General features: G+C 48.5%; 1 protein-coding gene across 1 annotated transcript in view; it reads right to left on the bottom strand.

Annotated features, from left to right (window-relative positions):
• Positions 1-23,160, bottom strand: part of MYRFL (myelin regulatory factor like) — a 1,005,707-nt gene that overhangs the window by 34,745 nt on the left and 947,802 nt on the right. The window contains exon 21 of the mRNA XM_086921958.1: positions 3,407-3,494. Within this exon, the coding sequence (XP_086778084.1) occupies positions 3,407-3,494 (88 nt within the window). The remainder of the gene's footprint in view (positions 1-3,406; positions 3,495-23,160) is intronic.

The raw sequence follows: 23,160 nt of genomic DNA on the forward strand, positions 1-23,160 counted from the left end.
GCGTCCCCTTGGATGCCGATGTGGTGGAGTTTTTCAATCAGTATGTGGTGAGATATGGTGTTGAAGGCTGCCGAGAGGTGGTGGAGGATTAAAGCTGCTGTTTTTCCTCAGTCGAGGAGGGTTTGGATGTAGTCGGTGGCTGCAATCAGGGCAATTTTTTGTGTTGTGATTGCTGCATAAACTGGATTGGGAGGCTTCGAGTAGCTAGTTCTGCTCCAAGTATGAATGTCAAAACTGACCATCTGAGTTCTCTGCTCGACGATGAGTGACTCTAACCTATTTATGTTGCACTGTAACTGGTGTCTGAGAACCAGGGGCTTTATTCGTCAGTCGGGAGCAAAGATACCTAAGAACTCTAGTGGAATAGCTCCTGCTATGTCATGCTCACTCACACGTTCAGTGTGCACAATAGGCAGGATGTAAAGTTTGCAATTATCTGATTTATCGGAAACATATAAAGTTAATGAGAACAGAGACTCTGCAAAGAGGGGGAAAGAATAGCAGACAAATGCAGATCGTGTAACCTATGGAATGAATCTTGAAACATCTCATATGCTCCTGACCAGAACTGGCATGCTTGAACAAGATGTATCTGAAAACAAATCTTAAGTACAAACATTTGAAAACATTTCAGGAGTCAAAGGAACCCCGTTTTCCAAGAGAAACTTGCTTAATTTCTGTAAAAGTAGTATGGTTGTTAGATTGTTTATCACATTTTAACTAGTTGTATTTAAGGCTGTTAAATATTCGTTTTTTTACTGTTGTGACTAATGTTCTACAATGTTATGGTCAGCATTTAAAAGTGTTCATGTAGTGATGCCCTGTAGTCTTATCATTGCAACGAAGAGCATGAGAACTTTGTCTTGCAAGTGCCTCATGGAAAGGTATGTTGTAGCACTATGCCCCAGTGCAGGTGCCAAGATCATCATGCTCGACAAACAAGTATACAATTAGCCTAAATATGAGATAAATTGTTTTCATTTCCGGAAGATTTGGAACTGTGGGGCATTTCTAATAAAAGCAAAGGTAATAGTAGGGAAAAGGTTAGGCCACCCGGAGAGAATGACTTGAGTTCAGGCCGCTTGCCCAGTGTGGGCGAAGCTTGCACCTCTTATGCTGTACATGGTCTGTGGGAGGAAAGCCTGTATTGCTGCTAAGCACAATGAACCGTGGTCCACTTCTCAGCTTGCATTACTGCTCTTTGGTCTGCACCTATTTTGTGCATTTAATAAAGCCTACTTGCCAAGACTATTGGCATTGTTAATGCTTATTAAATAAGATCATACAACCCTGCTGTCTGTGGACCTCATTAAATGTGCTCTGGATTAGGCGTCGAGATACTGGGGACCTATATTCAAGGATTAAGAGTCATTTCACCCCGAATGAGGAATAACATGGAAACCCAAGCACACACAATCAGATTCTGCTTGTTTTTCAGCATTTGGGGAAATAATGGGTCTAAAGCTACATCCTTTCACCACCTAGAGGCAAGGGGCTATTTTGAGGGCCTTGTTGTGCCTCGTGAGTTGGGTTGTAGGCTGGCAGAAGAGGTTAGGAGGGAGTATGGGGTCCATGAGATAACGAAAACTGATGTCGGCCACCTGCAGAATGTGGTGAGAATGCCTTGAGAGTCCCATATTACAAAGATTTTCACAAAACTTAGACTGAACAAGGACCGCTGCAGAGTGGAGGCAGTGCTAAATTTGTAAAGGAATGAATGCAAGAGCCCAAAGCTCTGCTCAGCCTGCAGCTGGTGTTATTAAAGGTGTGTGCGTGGAATGCGTAGTCTTCAATCCACCTCATGCCTCTTTAATCCAGTATCAAACGCACCCTGAATATCTCTCACTTGCAGATTCCCGCTTTCTCCCTTTTTCACTGATTTACAGTCTTTCACTTCTTTCTTCTTCCTTCTTTGCCCTCTGTTTGTTTTTCTCTCTCTTGCTCTCAGTCATTGTCTGATGAGGAAAAATAAGTGCTAGTCCCCAAAAATAAGTGCCGGCGGGCCCCACCGGCTCAAGTTAGGCACTGGGTCCAGGCCCCTGTGCACCAGAGGATGCAGGGACTTGCGATACACAGCGCAATGCTCTAGGTCCAGTATATTCAGGTCCAAATTACCAGGCCCCCAATTTGCGATACTGGTAATACCAGGCCCAGTTAGATCAGGCAAGTTGGAATGGCCCCGCGTGGTATCCACGCCCGGCCACCTGCAACAGGAGCCTATGTGAGGTACTTAAACTGGTACAACAGATAAGTACATTTACTCCAGGGAACCATGTTAACAAACTGGAGACAAGCTGGGATAATCTCAGAAAACTCTGAGGTGGTTGGTCCTATTTTTAATGGATAAAAAGCAAACTCTGGGACCAGATACATTCATGTCGCTGACTGGCGCCCGGGTTCCAACTTGTCATTTATAATGTATTTCTTCATTGTGGGGTTTTGTACATGAAACTTATGCTGAAATCTGCACACGGCAGCATTTAGCGAGGTAAAACCTGCAATAAACAGGTGTGCAAACTCTGTTACTACATATAATGCCCCCCTCCCCAACTCAGCGCCTTAAGGCCTTCACAGGTGAGATCAAGGATTGATTGAGTCTGACCGCTCCAATTTAGATTTGGATGGTAATACCTACCCAGGGAAATACCTCACTCTGTGGCCTGGCTATTTCGCTTAGCATTTCTTTGCACCAAATTATCGTGGTACTCGTAATGACGTTTTACCTTACCTGTTATTTATTTTTCAATGATTCTTGGCCGCTGGCTCTTGGTAAACTGCAGATGACAGACAGATTACCCAATGCAGGTCTGTGTATACAGAATACCGCATCTTCTGACCATGACATGTGCAAAGCTCAGACGAACCCATGAGCTTTACATTTCGAACTCCATAGGCCCCCGCATGCGAGGCAATGCCAGCTGCAAACAATGAAGTGCAGCACGAAACTGAAAGCCCTTCACACTGCTCGGCGGACGCGGGCTTGAGAAGCGCTGCTTCCGGTAACGGTATAAATAGACAGTGTTGCTAAAGAAGGCGACTCCCGAACTGCTCTGATCAAGAATGCTCCAGTCCCACCGGAGGGCAGATAGTGTGAAATGTTATCCAATGTTATCCAATCTAGGGTAGATGTTTATAACACATATCTAGGCAGCTATTTCTTTCTGCAAGTTTGTTTCTCTGTCGTATGAATTCCAGTAAGAGGAATGTGTACAGAGAGACACAGTTTAGCTGTAAACAGAAAAGTTCACATGAGAATGCATGTTTTCAGTACGATATTGCCAATTCATCAAATTAGCCACTGCAGTGCATGAATTAAGGAAGGCATGGGCACTGCTTGGAACACACTGCATGCACATGATACATACATGTTACAGTAAAAGCAATCTTAATGAACGAGTGAACTCACCCACACTGCATACTTCTGCTGCAGTAGCGACGGTCAATTCTTTGTTGATTTTCAAGTATCTGGATGGATCCAATCGATGTATCGATCCCTGTAAGGCCCAAAGGAGAGTCACTGAAACATGGCTTAGATGGGAAAGATCACAGCTTTTCAAAAGCACTGGATCTCCGTCTATCAGATAAAAGACCAGGCAGAGAATGACTCTTTGCAGTCACTCAATTTGGCTCTTTCTACGAGGGAGAAGTTGGAAAACAAGCGATTGTCAAGGTTGGAACACATGAAGACTGTTCTGCAAACAACAAACAGGATATGTGTTAGTGATCTTCGATCTCAAATAGCTAACGAAGCCACCATTAAAGTGAGGGAGCAACTTAGCAGAGATGCAAAATCAGTGAAAGCGGAGGATGAAACTGCTAAACTCTCAGAATTCAAACAAGCAGATGCAAATGTAACCCCAGGCAAGCTTAATCGTGATAACGGGCCACACATGACCTTGTAATAACCCAGGGCAAATACTTACTGGTAAATAAGTCTGACGAAACCTTGTGGGCAAATAGAAAACCCCTACAAGCCCCAAGGAAACTTAACACATGATAGGTTCAAAAGCTACCTGTGATAAGACAGCAGTTGGGCCAAACCACAGAATCCTTGAAGGCACCTTAAGAGGGAGCAGAGTGTGTTCAGTGAGCTAGCCATCCCAGCGCTCATCAATTCAATAAGAAAGTAGAACGCACACGCATGTCTTAAAAAAAAAAATATTCACCTTAATCGCCAAAACTATCAGCCAAGTGCTTTGGTGGCTACTCCAAACAATAACAGGGGAAACAACCTTTACAACGCAACTTTTACAACGCACTACCATTACAAGGAAACTTTTACAACACAACATCCATTACATCGCATGCCATTACAATGCATGACACTACAACGCATACCACTACAACGCATGTCATTACAACGCAGTCATTACAAAGCATTCAATTACAACGCATACCATCACAACGCATAGTACCCTTACACTATCCAACACTTACCCTACTGTTGCACTTCCTGGAGTTAGAATAGTAATTTGACCCCTACACTATCCAACACTTACGCTACTGTTACACCCCCTGGAGCACGAATAGTAATTTTTACCCCTACACTATCCAACACTTACCCTACTGTTGCAACCCCCTGGCGTTAAAATAGGAATTTTTACCCCTACACTATCCAATACTTACCATACATGCAATGTAATGGAATGCGTTGTAATGGTATGCGTTGTAAAGGTAGTATGCGTTGTAATGGAATGCCTTGTAAAGGTAGTTTTTAAAAATTCGTTGTAATGGCATGTGTTGTAATGGAGTGCGTTGTGATGGATGTTGCATTGTAAAAAAATGTGTTGTAAAGGTATGCTTTGGAAAAGTATGCGTTGTAACGTCATACATCCAATAACAGCGGGCGCAATAAAATATTGTTTTTACCCGAATTATATAAATCAAGAAGCAGATTTGAAATCCTTAAGAGGGGCAACATTGTAAAACGTCTGGCTGGACATCTGGAATTGAGTCACTTAAACTCTACACTTATCATTTGATCCAATAGCATTCCCAGGTAGACACTCAGAGAAATTAGGTAACAGGGGTTACTTAATCAACCAAAGAAATTGCACAATACATATATGAACGAAGTAATATATTTGAAAAGTTTAGTTTTTCAATGTCAATAATAATCCCATAAAGCCAACCCTCATTGTTAGAGCATAGGAATGCACATAAGAGCTGTGCACTTTTTATACACCACACTTTTATGGTGTGCAATAACTGCAGTTGCACAAAAAATAGATTTGGGCCTTGTACTAGTTCAGGAACAACAATAAGGTACACATTGTGCTTAGCCTTACATATGCTTAGGAAAGACTGGGGGTGGTGACCTCTGTGATCTCAATGAAAGCTTCTCAGTGAAAAGAAAGCTTCAGAATCTATGAGTCTATCCACGTTGCGCGGAGGGGGGGGGGCAGATTAGCGTTTTACAGGATTGAAGTGCTAACATTCTGGATGGAATTGGATGCCATAGGCCATTGATGAGTTCCTCAGCTGGGTAACGTACATTTAAGAACGCCAACAATGATCAGGGTTTGGCATGATTTGCTACCTATATTTCAACTTCTTATGGTTTTGTAATTTAAAAATGGGATGATGAACCACCATTTTTAGGTCGGGCTTCCATCAACCTGTTATATATTCTGTGGGGTTTGGTAAACCCAATTTGCCATTCGTAACTATCTGTGGCATTCAGAAATAATGGCTTGTTATTGGTGCATTTGTGTAAATGCCCTTCCTTTGCATGCTTAGTTCTGTCCCTGGTGATTTGCTTGGCCATCACACTGTACAGCATGTGATGGGCCCTCCTCCTTGTTTTTGGTTTTCATTCCTTGACTAGCTTCATTTTGCTAGTGGCTCCAGACCGCTTTTGGTTTCACATCCGCTTGACTGTAACTTATTTTTCACTTACTTGAGTGACTGCCCCTCGTCTTACTTTGCGTTTGGTGTAGATTCTCTGAAGGACTGGCATTGCTGAGAACATGCTTGTAGCATCGTGCTACAAAGAAATACAGACTCTGCTTAATATTTTATGGGAGCTTTATTATGCACTTCTGTTATCTTCCCTGTCCCTACTCTAACTGACCTCATCCTGTCCTGACCCCTCCTCTTCCCCTCAGCCCACCTAGCTCCGCCCACCTAAGCTACTAGACTGTCAACTATATTACAATGCTATATTTATTGCAGGAAGAGACATGCGCACAATCATCACAGTATGTGCCAGTGAATCACTTAGATTTCGTGCGTTCCGAAGTGTCCATCACCCAGCTGCACTGTGCTAGACACAAGGTTCCTTTTCTTTCGAGTCGCATGCTAGTGGCAGGTGGTTACCAACTCTTCCGCGGTGATGCTGGGCACGTTTGACAACTTTGTTCGTTCTGGCGTTCCCTGTGCACTGGCGCAAGTCCTCCAGTCACTTCAGTGTGTGTTGTGCTTGTTTCTGGGACTGTCTTCCGCAGTCTTGCCCTCTTCTGAACCTTGTGCGGTTCTGTCCAGCAGCTCCTCCCTTTTACGCTCTTCGGTATGTGTTCACCATCACCTTTACCCGTTGCTTGCGCTTGTTCTCTTATTATACTCCTTGCATTTTCTCGTGATTATTTGTGTCCACTTGTCGTTTTTACCTGGCTCTTGCATGCGTCTGTGCTCGTTTCTTTTTCTCGCTTGCGTTGGGCAATGTTTGTTGCATCACCTTTGTAGGTGCTCGTGCTGGTTTGCTGTTTCTCGCCAATGTTTGTTTATTTGCTTTTCCAATGCTTGTTTGTTTCTTTTCGCCACTACTTGTTGGTTTCTACTCGCTACTGCTTGTTGGTTTGTACTCGCCAATGCTTGTTTGTTGGCTCTTGACAGTGCTTGTTTCTTTCTATTAGCCAATGCTTGTTTATTTGCTCTTATCAATGCTTGTTTGGCCTTCGCCAATGCTTGTTTGGCCTTCGCCAATGCTTGTTTGGTCTTCGCCAATGCTTGTTTCTATTATGTTCGCCAATGCTTGTTCATTTGCTTTTGACATGCTTGTTTTTTTTATATTAGCCAATGCTTGTTTATTTGTCCTCATCAATGCTTGTTTCTACTGGGTGCCTGACTTCAAAATGGCCGCTCTGCAACAATCAAGGGTTCTGTCCTGAGAAACGCCTGACTTCAAGATGGCCGCCGTCCCTGCAGGCATACACGAGGCTTTCTCTCCCGGTTCATTCACCTCCAATTCACTCAGGACTCACCGGTGGTCGACTTCAAGGGCAGTCCACACCAGGATTCACTCTTCTCCAGCCACTGCGACCATCAGGTGAGGTTGGGGTGGGCTCCCGCCTTATTTTTCAAGGTCCCGCGCTCCTTCAGCGGCACCCTGCCAAAGCTCACGCATTGGGGGTGAGGTTTTCCGACGTCGGACCTCACCCAGGTTCAAACTTCAACGCGCTCAGCAGCGCTTGGCAGTAGACCTTCGTGGGGGCAACAGACCTTCTTGGGGGCGATGCCCTCCACGCTGAGGCACTCTTCTTCCACTTTTGGGGCTTGGCAGAGTCGGAGTGGGCTCCCGACTTCTGCTGTTGCAGCGCTCCCAGTTCTTGCACTCTTCACGCGTGAGTCGCGTTTCGGCGCGAACAGCGTCTCTTCTGCGAGCGAGTCAGCGCTCGGTGCTTCAGCTCCCTCTTGGGTCCCTCTCGACTGTTGAAGGGATAAGGTCACCTGCTGCTGGCTTCTTTTCTCGGGAAGCAGCTTCGTCTCCCTTGAGCAGCGTTTTCTTCTCCTCGAGGCTGCCAGGGACAGGGCGCTCTTGTGGGGCTCTGCACACAGTGGGCTTGGTCACCCCACCCTCGTCGCCAGTTGTAGCATCGTGCTACAAAGAAATACAGACTCTGCTTAACATTTTATGGGAGCTTTATTATGCACTTCTGTTATCTTCCCTGTCCCTACTCTAACTGCCCTCATCCTGTCCTGACCCTTCCTCTTCCCCTCAGCCCACCTAGCTCCGCCCACCCCAGCTACTAGACTGTCAACTATATTACAATGCTATATTTATTGCAGGAAGAGACATGCGCACAGTACAGAGGGCCGCCGATTAGCACCCCTGCTATGCCCGGCATTTCCATCTGAACTAACATGGGAGTAAAAGTTGAAGTAACTGGGGTGACAAAGTAAGTGATTCCAGGTGAAAAATAGACAGAGGAGGGATCGGATGCAGCCGGTCCTTAGTATGAATTTGGCGAACTGAGGAGTGTATTTAAACAGTTTATTTGTTGGCGTGAGCGGTGTGCAAGCCCCCTAGCTTTGCTTTTCCATATGGCTTCCCCCTCCCCTCCGGTTCAGATGTGTGGCAGGCATGCAGCTCTTCACAGCCCGACAGATGCCGGCTTGGCTGGGTGCTCGATGCCCACGACACTAGAACGCTGATGAGACGGTACTTGCAGAGCCGCCAGGAGTGCACATAGCTATGGAAATATTACATTTCTGGGCGGACGCAGCATGCTTAATTGCAAAACATGCATATATCCGAAAGGCAAAGAAAATTATGTTTAGGTATGTGGATTTAGATTTAGGAAACTAATGTTAGGTTGCTACCGGCTAAATCAAAGTGCCGAAGCACGAGGAATACCCGTATTAAGCGTACCAGATAATTTTAAGGATCAATTCCTCTCAATTTTGAGCTGTAAGTCAAGGAGCACACAAGGGGCTCATCTGAAAGTTGGAGTGTTAGGTTTCTAAATGTACTACGTACAAATCTCACACTCGTGTCACCCCCTCATCTAGTCCAGACTAGCATTTCATGTCTGCATAGATTATGAAAGTATACACTTCTCGGATCTATTTGTTGTGCGTTCAGTATATCAATTTCACATGTATTCTTACTCCCAGTCTTCCTCGACCATCACAGTCAGTGCACTTCTGCTTTCAGGGATGACTGCCTTTGTAACATCACCAAGGAATAGCATGGAGCAGTCATACCTTTGACTTTGACATGGCCAGCCGCAGGTCCAGTTCTTCTCACCCAGGCTAGAGGGCAGCAGGCAGCAGGACAGCACAGGAGGGCAACAGTTCTTCAAAGCATCAGTCCAGGAGAGTGGCAGTCATTTCAGCAGCACAGCAGTCCTTCTTCCTGGCAGAGTATCCACAGGTCCAGAAGTGTACTGAAGAGGTGGTGTCTGAGGTCCAATACTTATACCTGGTTCCCTTCATCTGGAAGGAGGGAGACGCTTCTAGGAAATTCCCTTTGAAGTCTACAGGCATCCTACCTTCCCAGTCCTGGCGCCAGACTAACTACAGGGGTATGCAGCCCTTTGTGTGTAGCCAGGATACCGCCTAGTCCGCCTTCCTATCATGCCAGTGATGGCCCATCCAGGCACACCTAAGCTCTCTGTTGTGTGTCGGTGTCTAGGAGGCATACACGGAGTCCAACTGCCAATTACACCCAGTGATGTGACCCAGAGACAGACAGCAGGCACTCAATGGCTAAGGCAGGAAAATGCTAGCCTTCTAAAAGTGAAATTTTGAAAATTGTAATATAAAATCCGACTTTACCTCAAGAGAGGATTTTTCATTACAATTCCAAAGACACCAAATATGAACTGGTTACCAGCTCCCATTTGGAAATTACAGCTTATTAATATAATAAGGTAACACCAATGTCATACTATGGGAAGGTAGGCCTTGCAGTAGTGAAAAAGAAATGTAAGATTTTTTCACAACCAGGACACGTAAAACCTAAAATTGCATGGCCAACATTTTAAATACATTGCCTCCTGCACTTTGGGTTGTTTAGGGCTTACTGTAGGGGTAACTTATTTGTAATGAGAAGGAAGGTTTGGGCCTGGCAAAAGATTTATTTTGCCAGGCTGAAACAGCAGTTTAACTACTGTGCAAACAGGCTGTAATGGTAGGCCTAAGGCAGGTTTGAAAGGGCTACTTAAGTGCGTGGCACAACCAGTGCTGCAGGCCCACTAGTAGCATTTCAATTCACGGGCCCTGCGTACATGTAGTTTACTAGGTACTTATAAATGATATAAATATGCTGATTGGGTGTAAGACAATTCTACCAGCAGAATGATACTAATACTTCAGACCATACAGAACACCACAGCCAAACTCATCCTCACCCTTCCCAGATGAATCCACATCCCACACCACATCAGGAAACTCCATTGGCTTCCGGTAGAGATGAGATGCCAATTTAAGCTGCTGACCCACACACACAAGTATCTACACAAGTAAGGACAGGCCTACATTACATTAGTGGGTAAGACTATTGAGCACAATAATCATAAAATGATAACTAAGAGTCTGAATAACTGCATAAGTGCCAATGTTGTATATCTATTGTTGTGCCCATGTGAATTGGGCTCTGTGGGTGAAACAAGTAGAGAATTAAGGTTGAGAATTCTTGAACATAGGTCAGCTATAAAAACTAATACATTAATGCCCCACTTGTTGAACATTATGCCAGTTTAAAACATAAACATATGGACCTTCACTGGTTTATCATTGGTACGCTTTTTGAAACTGTAACAATAACAGAGGGGGGTTAGATTAATCAAGGAAAGAGAAGTTGAAATTGCAAGAAATTCAGCACCACAATATGGATATGCATTGAGGTACTTTTAGTATTGATTTTTTTTTTTTTTTTTTAAATATATTTTTATTGCAGGAATTAGCAAATCGTTACATATCGGACCAGCATCATAGATCAATCAAAATCAGTGGAGTACAACCCTCTATCCCCCAACAGGATGAACCCTTACACAGCCATTCAGCCCACAACCTAACGGTCGGGCGGCGATGTCCAATGGGGGCTCAGCAGGAAGTAAAGCTGGTCCGGATGATCCACTATCCGTCATCTGCTTTTCTAAACCATCCTACAAAACCAAAAGAAAACCCCTCCCTCAAAACACTATGAACCAAAGTAACCCAACCCAACCCCGCCATCAGTGCACGGCAGCAACCGTAATAGGATCTGTGAGAGGACCCATGAGGAAAGCAACAGACCTGTAATGTGTAATCGCCTATCGGGACTCGGGGCGAGCTGCTTCTTCATTTTCGGAATCGCTGGGGGCGCAATAATCCCTGAGGGCCTGCACTAACGTTTCCCATTCCAGCGCTGCCTCCTGCGCCTTCTCGTTGCGTTGTCTCCTAGCTACCTGATACCTCAGTGTGCTTTCTCCCGCCGCCCATTTCAAGAGTTCGCCGTGCCATCGGGCCCCCGTCGGACCAACCCGTGCCTTCCAGTTCCTGGTCACCTCTCGTTTAGCAAGGAGAAGCCCCAAATCAATGAATTTGCTAGAAATTTTGTTCTTGGGGGTATGTGGAAACCAGTGTAGGAGTCCCACTGCCGCATCGACCGCTAAGGATCTCCCCGTTACCTCCCTCAGGGTCTCCCCCACTTCCAGCCAGTAGGAGGAAAGTCCCGGACAGGACCATAACATGTGGTGGAGGTCTGCATCAGGAGCCTGGCATCTGGGGCAGTCCGAGGATCCCGTGGCAAAATACTGTTGAATCTTTGCCGGGGTCAAATATGCTCTATGGAGTATATAGTAGTGGACCAGTTGAAAGCGGGCGTGGCGTGTGCCCTTCCAGGCTCGCCGCACGAGTTGGGACCAAGTCGTCTCTGGGATTTCCCTACCTATGTCTTCCTCCCAACGGGTTCTTAAAGTAGTGAGGGGGGCCAGCCCCTCATTGAGCAGTCTGCCGTAAAGGCAAGTGACCGCCTTCACCGTACCCGCAGACATCATGACGTATTGGCACACCGGAGAGGTAGGGGGTTCCTCCTGTCCACGCCTCCAGTGCGCCTGGATCGCTCGGATCAGGGCCGAGTGCAAAAGGAAGTCGCCGCGAGGGACCTCGAAGTGATCAATGAGCTCCTGAAAGGGCAAAAGCACCCCGTCCTCGTAGAGGTCACCCACCAATTGTAGGCCCGCGTCCTCCCAGTCCGCTAACCGTGACCAATCACCGCCGTGAGGCAGGGCCGTCAACATATCCAAAGGTATTTCGGGTGCATACGGTGTTCGCAGCTGGCCCCGGGCGTGGACTCGGTTCCAGCATAGACGAATGGTCTTCTCCTCAAGCGTCAAGTCCTGCAAGGCCAAACGCTGTCGGAGCGCTATGAAGGAGAGAACATGCCTGGCCATCCCCGTGCCCCTTCTATCTTCTGGACCCCGGAATTCCCTGGCGACCTCCTGGGTGAGGGTCTGCAGTTGCGCTGCCAAGTAATACTTTTCGAAGTCCGGCACCGCAAGTCCCCCCTCAGCCTTCGGCCTCATCAGGGTCTTGAGGGCCACTCTTCGGCGGCCCGACCCCCAGAGGAAACCGACCACCAATGACCGCAACAGTCGAAATGTGGCTGGCGGGACCCAAATCGGTAGCGCCCGGAAATAATACAGCAACCGGGGGAGCGCCACCATCTTGAGCAAGGCGATCCGCCCTGCTACCGAGAGCGGTAGAGTAGCCCAGAAGTCCATGCTTCCCCGTAGCGCTCGAGTGCTGCGGGCTATGTTCCCATCCAGGAGGTCCGACGGTTCATGGTAGACGTATACCCCCAGGTACTTAAAGCAGCTAGGTTCCCACCTAATATCTCTACTGATATCAGGGCTAGGTGTGCCCTTGCGAACCGGAAAAAGACAGGTCTTAGCCCAATTCACCCGAAGGCCCGAGACCTCCCCAAATGCCGTGAGCGCAGCCGCAGCTCCATTCAGGGCCACAACTGGGTCCTCAAGGAAGAGCAGCAGGTCATCGGCGTACAGCGAGATGTGGTGTGGGCCCGAAGGCGTCCGCAAGCCACTGTAGTGGGCCCCCGATCGGAGCAGCAGCGCCAGTGGCTCCACTGCTAACGCGAAGAGAAGCGGGGACAGTGAACAACCCTGTCTCGTGCCCCTCTCCACCGGGTATTGTGAGGAGATCAGCGGGCCTGCCCGAACTCTGGCCGATGCCGAAGTATATAGGACCGTGGTCCATCTGACAAACCCCTCGCCGAGGCCGAATCGCAGCAATACCGTGCGCAGGTAGTCCCACTCCAGGCTGTCAAAAGCCTTCTCCAAATCTACCGATAGGACTACCGGGCATGGGGCGTCCACGAGCGGCTCTCCCAGCAGGCGGAACAACCTACGGATATTCATGGTTGTGTTTCGCCTGGGGATGAAACCAGCCTGGTCCTCATGAACCAGGGAGCTCATGTGACCTAGCAGCCTCGAAGCCAAAATGCTGCTCAATATTTTATAATCGACCGTCAGCATTGATAACGGACGGTAGGATGCCGGATCAGATGAGTCCCTTCCTGGTTTGAGGAGGGGGACCACTAAGGCCTCGCACATCGAGCCAGGGAGCCGACCAAGCCGCTTCGCCTCTCTATACACTATCAGCAACCTCGGTGCCAGGAGATCAGCATAAGCTGCATAAAATTCGACAGGAAGGCCGTCCAGTCCCGGGGTCTTGTTCCTCGCCATCTTTTTAATGGCGCTGCGAATCTCCCCCAGTTCTATGTCAGACCCCAGGGCTTTCGCTACATCAGGCTCCACTATTGGGAGCTCTAGGGGTCGCAGATAATCATCGAGCAGGTCAGGGTCCCTGGCAGACCGACTGCGGTACAAACGTTCGTAGTAGCGCAGATAACAGCCCAAAATCTCAGGCTGGGTGTGAACTTCAGTCCCGTCCACCGTGCGCATGGACGTCGTCAGAGAGGTCTGGCGCGTAGGATTGGCTATCCATGCCAGAAATGCGCTCGATCTATCCCCCTCTGCGAGGGACCTAACAGTATAGGCCTTATAATCGAAACAGCGCAGCCGTTCGACCTCCGCCGCGACCGCCTCCTTCGCGCGTTCTTGGAGTTCAGGGCGCCCGGGACGGCGAAGTTCCAACTCGCGGAGTTTCCGATCTGCTGCATCTAGGTCGTCAAGTATAACTCGCCTCATGCCTACCTTTTTGGAGATGCAGAAGCCCCTTACCACCACCTTAAAAGCGTCCCATTCCAGCGCCCTCGAACCCGCAGTGCCCCCGTTGGACGCGAAGTATTCCGAGATCTTATCTCCTAGGTCCGCTTTGAATACACTGTCCTCTAAAATTTCGGGACGCAACTTCCAGGTGGGCACCGCAGGTACCCCCGGAAACCAGCGAAGGTCCAACAGGAGAGGGTTATGATCTGAGACGGTCCTGGTCAAATATTCGGACCGGACCGCCGCTGAAACCAATTCTGTCGAGCCTAGAAATCCGTCCAGTCGGACGTGTAACTCATGCAGGCCTGAGAAGTAGGAATAGTCTCTAGTGTCGGGGTGGTGCGCCCTCCAGATATCCGTCAGACCCCAGTGTGTTTGCCAGTCCCTACGACCTTTAGCCACACGGCGAACCGGAGAGTCAGGGAGGGGGGGGGTGTGAGCGGTCATTCTACACATCCACTACTGAGTTGAAATCCCCACCGAGCAGGAGGGGCCCGGAGAGGAAGTGGGCTAACGAGCCCGATAACCTGGAAAGGAAGGCAAGATGGTCCACGTTGGGCGCGTAAACACAGCAAACGTTCAGGTCCCTCCCCCCCAGAGTGCCCGAAATGGCCACATAACGCCCCTCTGGATCCACCACTGATTTCGTGACCTGGAAAGGAACCCCAGCTCTGATCCAAATTAGCGCCCCCCTGGCATACGCGGAGTACGAAGTGCAAAAGACCTGCCCTCTCCACCTACGCTGTAGCGCCGCCCCTTCCGCCTTGTTAAGATGGGTCTCCTGCAGCAGCGCCATTTGTACTCCCCTACGCACTAAATAAGCGTGGACTTTGTGACGCCTAGACATGGTGTGAAGCCCCCTTACGTTCCAAGTAATGCACTTCACATTAGCAACATCAGCCATTGTCCCACAGTGTTCGTGCAAAGTCTCCCCAACTGGGTCCTAACAAAGAAAGAGCAACAATCGATCCAGCACTGATGGCGGCCATTTTCCCCAATCAAAACTCAACAACCCCAATTCGACCCAAACCCCTACCCACCCTCCCCAGAACAGGACCCAAATAGCACCATCTAGTTCCCATCCAAACCATGCCCCCAGCAAACCCCCTATCCCCGACTAATCCTGCGGTCGCCACCGTAGGAAGGCCTTAAGGGCCAGGTGCGGGCCGGGCGCTGGCAGTGGGCCCTCGATACCCGGGCTACCGGGACTAAAGCTAGCCCAAACAGTGAAAGAAACCCTCAGGGCACGAGCAAGGCACCCCACCCCCCCTTCCCTGGGATTCATGAGCAATCACCGGCCCCCGCCACCCCCGCCGCGGTCCCCCACCCAAGTGGATGCAGCTCACCCCGTCAACCCTGTCCGTCCAGAAGGTCCTCAACCGATTTCGGTGTGATCACCGGCGTGTGGACGCTATCGGTCACCGACTCCTCCGAGTCCGTTGGCACCCCCTCATCGCCAGGGTCCGCCTCCTCCTCAATGGCACCGTCCCGTGAGCCAGACAGCACAGACAACACCTCCAACACTCCCTTCCGCTCCGTCGACGTCTCCGCAGTCGAGGGTCCGCCTGACCGGCCACGGCGACTCCGAATTCTCTTGGACCGCCGTCGCTGTCCAGGCTCCACTGCCAGTTGAGATGAGGAGCCAAAGCCATCTTTCCCGGCTCTATAGAGTTCGAGCCAATTACAGACATCCTCCGGGGAGTCAAAGAATTGAGTTTTGTCATCGACAATTATGCGGAGCCTTGCAGGAAACAGGAGCGAGTATTGGATGCCCTCGCTCCGGAGCTCGCGTTTGACCGCCAGGAATGAGAACCGCCTGCGTTGGGTCTCATAAGTGTAGTCCGGGAAGATATTCACCTGGCTGTTCGCCACCTTGAAGGGGCCATTATGTCTGGCGGCATTAAGGATGAGGTCTCTGTCCCGAAAGTGTAGTAATCGCGCCACCACCGGCCTCGGGGCACGGCCCTGTTGCGGTGGTCTCGCTGGGACTCTATGTGCTCGCTCCAGGGTGTAGAAGGAGGATAGCCCCTCCGGAGCCACCGTGTCTCGTAGCCAGGCTTCCAGGTAGGCCACCATGTCGCCATCTTCAATCTTCTCCGGCAGGCCCACCACTCGGATGTTGTTCCGCCTGTTACGGCCTTCTGCGTCTTCCGCTCGTCGCTCCAGCCCATCGATCCGGGATAGGGCATCCTTCATTGTCGCGGCCAGGGTTCTCTGCGCTGGCTCCAAAGTTTTTATCGAGCCCTCCACTTCCTTGACCCTATCCGAAAGCTTGCCGTGATCCGCTCTAAGGAGGCCCAGACTCGTCGCCACCTGTGCATTGTCCTGCTGGAGGGCCGAGCATGTGGTAGCGATCGCCTCCAAGACACGGTCAAATTGTTGCTGCAGTGGTGCGCTACCAGAACTCTCCGGGTCTCCACGTTCCTCTTTGTCCGGGGCCTCCGAGTCTGAGGCTGCTGGGGTGGTCCCTTTGGCTCCCCTCGGTTTCCCCATGGCGCAGGGATCGCTCGATGGGGAGCTAGGTAGAGGTGGCACCGTGTGCGGGCGTCGGCTATGTCCCTCTCGACTAGTTGTCCTCGGGCCGAAGGCCGGCGGTCTCCGTCTCCAGGGTCTATCGGATCTCCACCGCCTCGGGCCGCGCCACCACCACGTCGTCTGAGGGCACTGAGGGGGAGGCGGAGACAATCGGCGCCAGGTCGGGCAGGCCCGTTTGGTAGATGAGGACCTGGAGCGAGGGTTACCAACACCACTGGAGATTTTATGGCGCCAAGGGGCCGTGCTGCCCATGGAAGTCAGTCGATCGGGGAGGTGCAGCCGGGTGCGGCTCAGGAGGTCGGCACCGCAGCTAGGGCCGCCAGGCGTCCGTGGGCCCAGGTCCACTATAGTGAAGGCCTCCGATCATCCAGGGGGCGATCCCCGTTGCCAAAGTCTAATTGGGTCGGCACCTAGACCCTCACATCACAGGGAGATGAAAGAGTGGAGGGTGCGCTGTAGCCAACAATGCTCCTCCAGTCTAAAGGTCCCGGCCAAGGGGACAAAGAGGTCCGGGCGCCATATTAAGTCGCACTCCGCGGGTCCACAGACTTTGCTTTTCCGTCGGCTCAGCTCATGTTCGAGTCGCGCCAGGTGCTCCGGCAGGTCCCAATCGGTCCGATCAACGGTTTGCGGGGGTCAGGGTGCCCCACAGCCTCCGATTTACAGGATAATCACGGGCTCAGTCCCGGAGCCGAGCTCTCAGGCGACCATCGCCATCGGCGTCCAAGCCACGCCCCCGGTACTTTTAGTATTGATTAGTGTAAGTTCAAAAACATTTTTTTCAATCCATTAGTTTGTTTTTCATCACACTCTGATTTCCTGATGATAGATACATCAGTACAGAGCTATTTGGGAAATTTGGTTTTAATTACAATAAGGAAAGTGTTATTCAGTACACATTGACACCATTTAAATATGGCGCTCCCCGTGAATTTAAGAAACATGGGTTTTATGATGACGTGAATCTCGTTGTGTACAAGATTACGTTACTAATTTAAGTAAGTCTTTAGTGGAATATTAAAAAAAAATAGCAAAATATTTTCTAGATAAAAAGGCGACACTGCTAGATAGCTCGGTTAGCTCCTTTTATTAGTTAGTTTTCCATTATACTCTAAAGTTCTAATGAAAGATACAGCAGTACAGAGTTATTTGGGCAATTTAATTTTAATTACGATAAGTAATATGTGATCCATTACACTTTGACACCATTTAAAAATGGCGCTCCCCACAACATGTGTTTTACGGTGACATGAATCGCGCCATGGACGTGATTACTGTTAGAAATGGGGTTTCTGGTTGGCTAGGGTACGCACCCAAGCCAGGCAGAACCCACCACTCTAGTCAGGGCAAGGGAGTTACATGCTGAAGGTAACTCCTGCTCACCCCCTTGATAGCTAGGCAGAGCAGTCAGGCTTATCCCAGAGGTAATGTGTAGAGCGTTTGCGCAACACCTCACACAGCAGTGACATACTAGGAACACCACAAAAGAAACTCCACAAAGATTATATAAAAAATATAATTTTGTATTATCCATAAAAACACATTAGATCACATATACATATATTACACTGCGCCACTGGCACTAGTCATGACTTCACAGGGATTTACATAAAACACTTGGCCAATCGTCCCATTGTCATAATCACATTACAGTTAGTACCAGTACCTACAGGGAAGGTTGCACTTGGCACAACACACTATGTAAAACATATTCAGCCACAGGGTACCCTAATGATATCCAGCACCAACATCAGTCAGGCACCACAACCCACTTTAGCAGTGAACACATTTAGGGAAAAGCATTAGGGAAAGCCACCATAGCCACAGTGCAGCATCCTAACTACTCAAGAGGTGAACACACTACTACATGAGTACCACAATCAGTGTGACACCTGCGCTCTTCTTTAGGGTACCTGGTGTCCTTTGTATAGGCTTCCGGGGCACGTGCCCGCCTTCACCAGGAAATGCGGCAGTCCTAGTTCTAGGGGGCCTCCATTGAGGTTTCATCCCGTTCTCACTGGCACAGAATGTCCCCAGTGCCCAGTGCACCAAATCGGGGGGGGAGAAGGAGGGGGTGCAACACACACCCGATCTTTCCAGATTCCGTCTCAGGGAACCATTAAAGCCACTCAAGGTAATGCCCCAGACATTCAGGAAAAGTGTAGCTTCCCCCAGCCATGTGGGGCAGCTGTATCGACATCGGGAATGCAGAGATCCTGTTGGGGCAGTGGAAGCACCTGGGCGGGGGCTGCCAATGGTTCCTCGGGTCAGAAAACAACAGAGAGGCTCGGTCCCTGGAAAGGGCTCTCCTGAGACCTTGACTGGTCTCCTGCTGCCACGCCCCAGATAGTGCGGCTTGGGACAGAGGCACTCCAGTCCCAATGCACTCACCCGATTAGCACTCATGTGGGGAGCGGCCCACCAACTCGCGGTGCCGTCCTTGCGCTCACCTCCTCCCTGCACTGGAGGACTCTGGTCGGACCTCACCAGCCAACGGTTTACGGCCTCTCCTGGCTTCTCTTTCTGTAATGCAGCCACGCCTACAACCAGGCTTGGCAAACACGTGGCTCTCTTCTTCCTTACCGGAGCCCCGCCCACAACCAGGTGTCCTCCACCTGACTACCAAATCATGGCACAGCTGCTCTTGCAGCGTTCACTGTAAGCGCCCACTTTTCGGGTTCAGAAAACAACTTATGAAGTGCCCACAATGTGCTTCTGCTGCACGTTTTCAGTATGCATAGAGGAAGCGCTCCCTGCGCTTGGCAAATGCAAACCTCCTCACAGGGGGGGGAGGGGGGAGAAGCACAGCGCTCACTCAGCACTACTTCAATCTCTTCCAAGGCCAGACACACAGCCCTGGTAAATCCCCAGAGGCCTGTCTCAGGTAGGCAAGCACACCGGGTCTCCTCAGCATAGCAGCATTCAGCGGGTCAGTCACCAGTGGCGGTTCCTCCAGGCACACTGCAGTCCATGCAGTGTGCACTCCTCAGTTCTCCCCGTTCCAGAAGTCCAAAAAGTTAATCAGACATGGGGCCAAAGCGCCAGTACTTATAGTAGTAATGTCTTTGTTCTTTACCCTGGTACAGGGCTCCAAGCCCAGTCCAAACCAGTACTTGGCCCCAGACACACCACAAGGAAGCGGAGTCATCATTGTGGAAGGCAGGCACAGCCCTATCAAGGTGCAGGTGCTACTCCTTCCACCACTCCAACTACAGACCAGGCCTATTCAACCTAGCGCTGAGTCACCCAGGCAGGGCAGGACACACCTCAGCCCCCCTGGGACTGGCTGGAGGGAATGCATATCCCCTCGCCCCTTGTTAGTCAGACAGTCAATACATATCAGGCAGGCACAAAGACACATAGCACATAGAAATGCCTACTTCTAAAAGTGGCATTTCTAAAATGTTAATAATAAATCCACTATCATCAATATGAAGCATTTGTCACCACTATTCCAAACATACCAAACTTGATCACGCTACCCCTCTCATGTCAGGAATTACCACTGAGACGCTGAGACACTTAACTCGTTACCACTGCCCCTCGCCACCGGACTTATCCCGGTCTCTTGTCCTGGACTGCATCGATCACGATCTACAGCTGGACCTCACTCCCATGAGCCTTCCTACCTACACCTCAGAGCGCTGCCAAATCATTTGCACTCCACAGTCCCCCAACACAAGAACCGCTGTTAGAGAAAGCTCCCTGCAACCGGACTGCACTCTCCAGTGACGCTGCCTCACGCCTACCTACCACCAAGCTCACGCTCTGGATACTTCCTCCCTCTGCTTATAGTCCCACCAGAGCACTTTTGAATCAAGTAACCACTGTCCTGATGATGACCTCAGGCTATAGAGGTTGAAACGCCGTTGACTCTACAGCACCAATTGCTGCAACCAAAGGTTATTCACAAATAATGGAACTATGTTTGTGATGGTAAATACTTCTGTTTGACCCCCACTGTTAATTGTTTCTTCGCCGCTCCATGTTGTTGCTTAACCACATGTGTTACTGCGCCGTTCGCCAACCACGACACTCCCAGTGCACATCTGGTTGTTATGGTTACTTCATTTTAGTTGTATTCTGTGCTTCTATTTGCAAATAACAACCCTTCCACCCCTCCTTGGTCTCCCTTGTCCCTTTCCTGTGCTGTATGATTAATACTTAGATTTATTTGTCCCCCTACATGATTGATCGGTTGAGACATTGTCGGTTTGTTGCTAGGAATTACCACTGAAGCACAAATCAGGGATTGCCCAATGCATCCCTATGAAAGGGCAGCCTCAAAGCAGTGAGAAACCAAATAGGATGATGGTCACTACCAGGACATGCCACACAGTTAAGGCACATGTCCTAACTTTTACATACACTGCACCCTGCCCATAGGGCTAGCTAGGGCCTTTATTAGGGGTGACTGTAGTAAAAGGGGAGTTGCAGAAGTGCATCCACTTTATGTGCCACGTCACAGACGCAGTAAACTGTGTGCGCATTCCTTGCAGTGGCAGGGGTCTGAGACAGGTTTGAAAGGATACTTTGGTGGGAGGCACAAGCCGCACTGCAAACGCACCAGCAGCATTTAATTTACTGGCCCTGTGTATATAGGATACCACTGTACAAGGGACTGATAGGTAAATTAAATATGCCAAACAGGTATAGACCACTCTTACCAAGTCCGAAAAACACCAAAAACAGGTACAAAAAATACAGGAGGAAGGCAAAAAGTTCTGGGATGACCCTGAAAAAAGAGCCAAGTCCAACACAACCTCGTTGCAGCCTAAAGCCAAGCTGAAACAATCAATACCTTGATGGGCTTCCCTGATTGGAGTGATAGAACATGGAGGCAGGCCCGCAAATATTGAAGTAAGCCTTTATTAGCGAGACTCTCCCTTGACAATGGTTTACGCCACCATATTGGGCACCCGGTTAGATTTTAGTGGTCCCTCAATGTTAAGCGAGATTCTATCCTGATCATAAGATTTTCCAATTGAAACCGATGCGGTTAGAGCTTTGTGAGAACAAGTTAGGATAAGTTCATAAAGTGTTTTGTTATCTATTCATTTTTTAGTCACAGGGATGGATGCAGGATTAAAATCCCCTGCTCAACTCAAATGACAAAGGGTAGATATGTAAAACTCTTTACGGGGCAACATTCAAGGTCAACCAGTGCAGGTATTTTTATAACGAATGGTAGTGCCAAATTACTAATAGATTTTAATTATCAAACAATGACTAATTCTGTTAAATAATGATAAACTCTTTTGTGAGTACAATCGTTAATTTTGTTAATTATGACGATTCTTCTACGGATACTCTGCCCACTTAGGTTGTGTTGGAAGAATGGTGGAGCATTTCAAACCCACTTGTAAATTGAACTGAGTTACAGAAATAAATCTGTGAAATTAAAGCAACTTGATAGAAAAGGTTGACTACACAGAATAGGTATGTTCCTAACAAAAATAAATAGGGGATAATGTCACTATTCTGTGGGGACAATTGATAATGGATTTATGATTGTGTCTCACCTCCCCTTCTATTTATTTGTTTATGTACAGATCTCTGCCTTTACCACTGGCATTTATCCTAATAAAAACGGCTTTCTACCCATGTGCTCCTCACTGGTAAGTCATTCATACTTCGATGAATGGATCATTGTATGTTTTTTGAGTGAATACTATTAGTATGACTGATAGTGTTATGTTGTGAAACCCTTGTGTTGTGTCAGTCATATTGATATTCATAGTGATAGCTATTTGAATGTGGATGATAGGGTGATGCACGACAAAAAAACTCCAGTCTTGAGGGAAGTGTATCGGTTCGGTGCTAGAGGAATACTTCTCTCCATTATCTAAATCAATGTATGAATTATTGATATATGTATAAAAAAAATTGTATAAGAATATGGATTATAAATGGCTTTTTCTTTTTTTGTGTATTTATGTTTCACATTCAAGCTTTTGGGAAAGTGTAGGGAGAGGAATATATATGATTATTGCCCGGAAGAAGGTGGATTTATTCGTTTCAACCCACCAAAACATGTCAACGCTGTGTTGCTGTTAAATTTGTGTGACATTGATTCACATTTTGATAAGAAATTGTTTTCTGCAATGTGATGTCCTGATGTACTCTCACGAATTAACCTTTTTATGACAAATGCGATTGTCTTGGTGTTGTTTCTCCCATTTTTATATTGTACGTTTTTAAGATATTTCATGTATGGTTTTAAATATATTTCCTCATGAATTTATAAAGAATGTACTGTATAACTGAATATTTTTATTAAACTGCATTTATAAGTGTTTTGATACCCCGTCGAAATTCAAAGCGCCGCTAAGACTGTGCTAGTGTATGTGTGTAGAGTACTTATGGAGTGGTTGATCTGAAAGATAAGAGAACCTAAAGGGAATTATATACATGACTATTAACTACATTAACAACCGCCTGAACTTCCACCAACCATCGAGAACACTACACTCCACCTCCCTTTCACTTGCCCATGCTCCCTGCATCTACCGAAGCAGAAGTGGAGGACACTCCTGCTCCAAATTGCAGCAAACACCTGGAACAGCCTCCCCACGCACCTCCGGACCATGAACTCACTTTCGGCCCTCAAGATCTGGCTATTCAAATATGCCTCTTGGGGCTGCAAGCGCCTGGATAACCCTATCGGGTGATTAGCTGCTAACCAGATGACTGAGAGCTGCATTTTGTGCTCTTAGGTTACCTTAAATCT

The sequence above is a fragment of the Lissotriton vulgaris genome, chromosome 1_1 (genome assembly GCF_964263255.1).
Source record: "Lissotriton vulgaris chromosome 1_1, aLisVul1.2, whole genome shotgun sequence".
Classification (NCBI taxonomy): Eukaryota; Metazoa; Chordata; class Amphibia; order Caudata; family Salamandridae; genus Lissotriton; species Lissotriton vulgaris.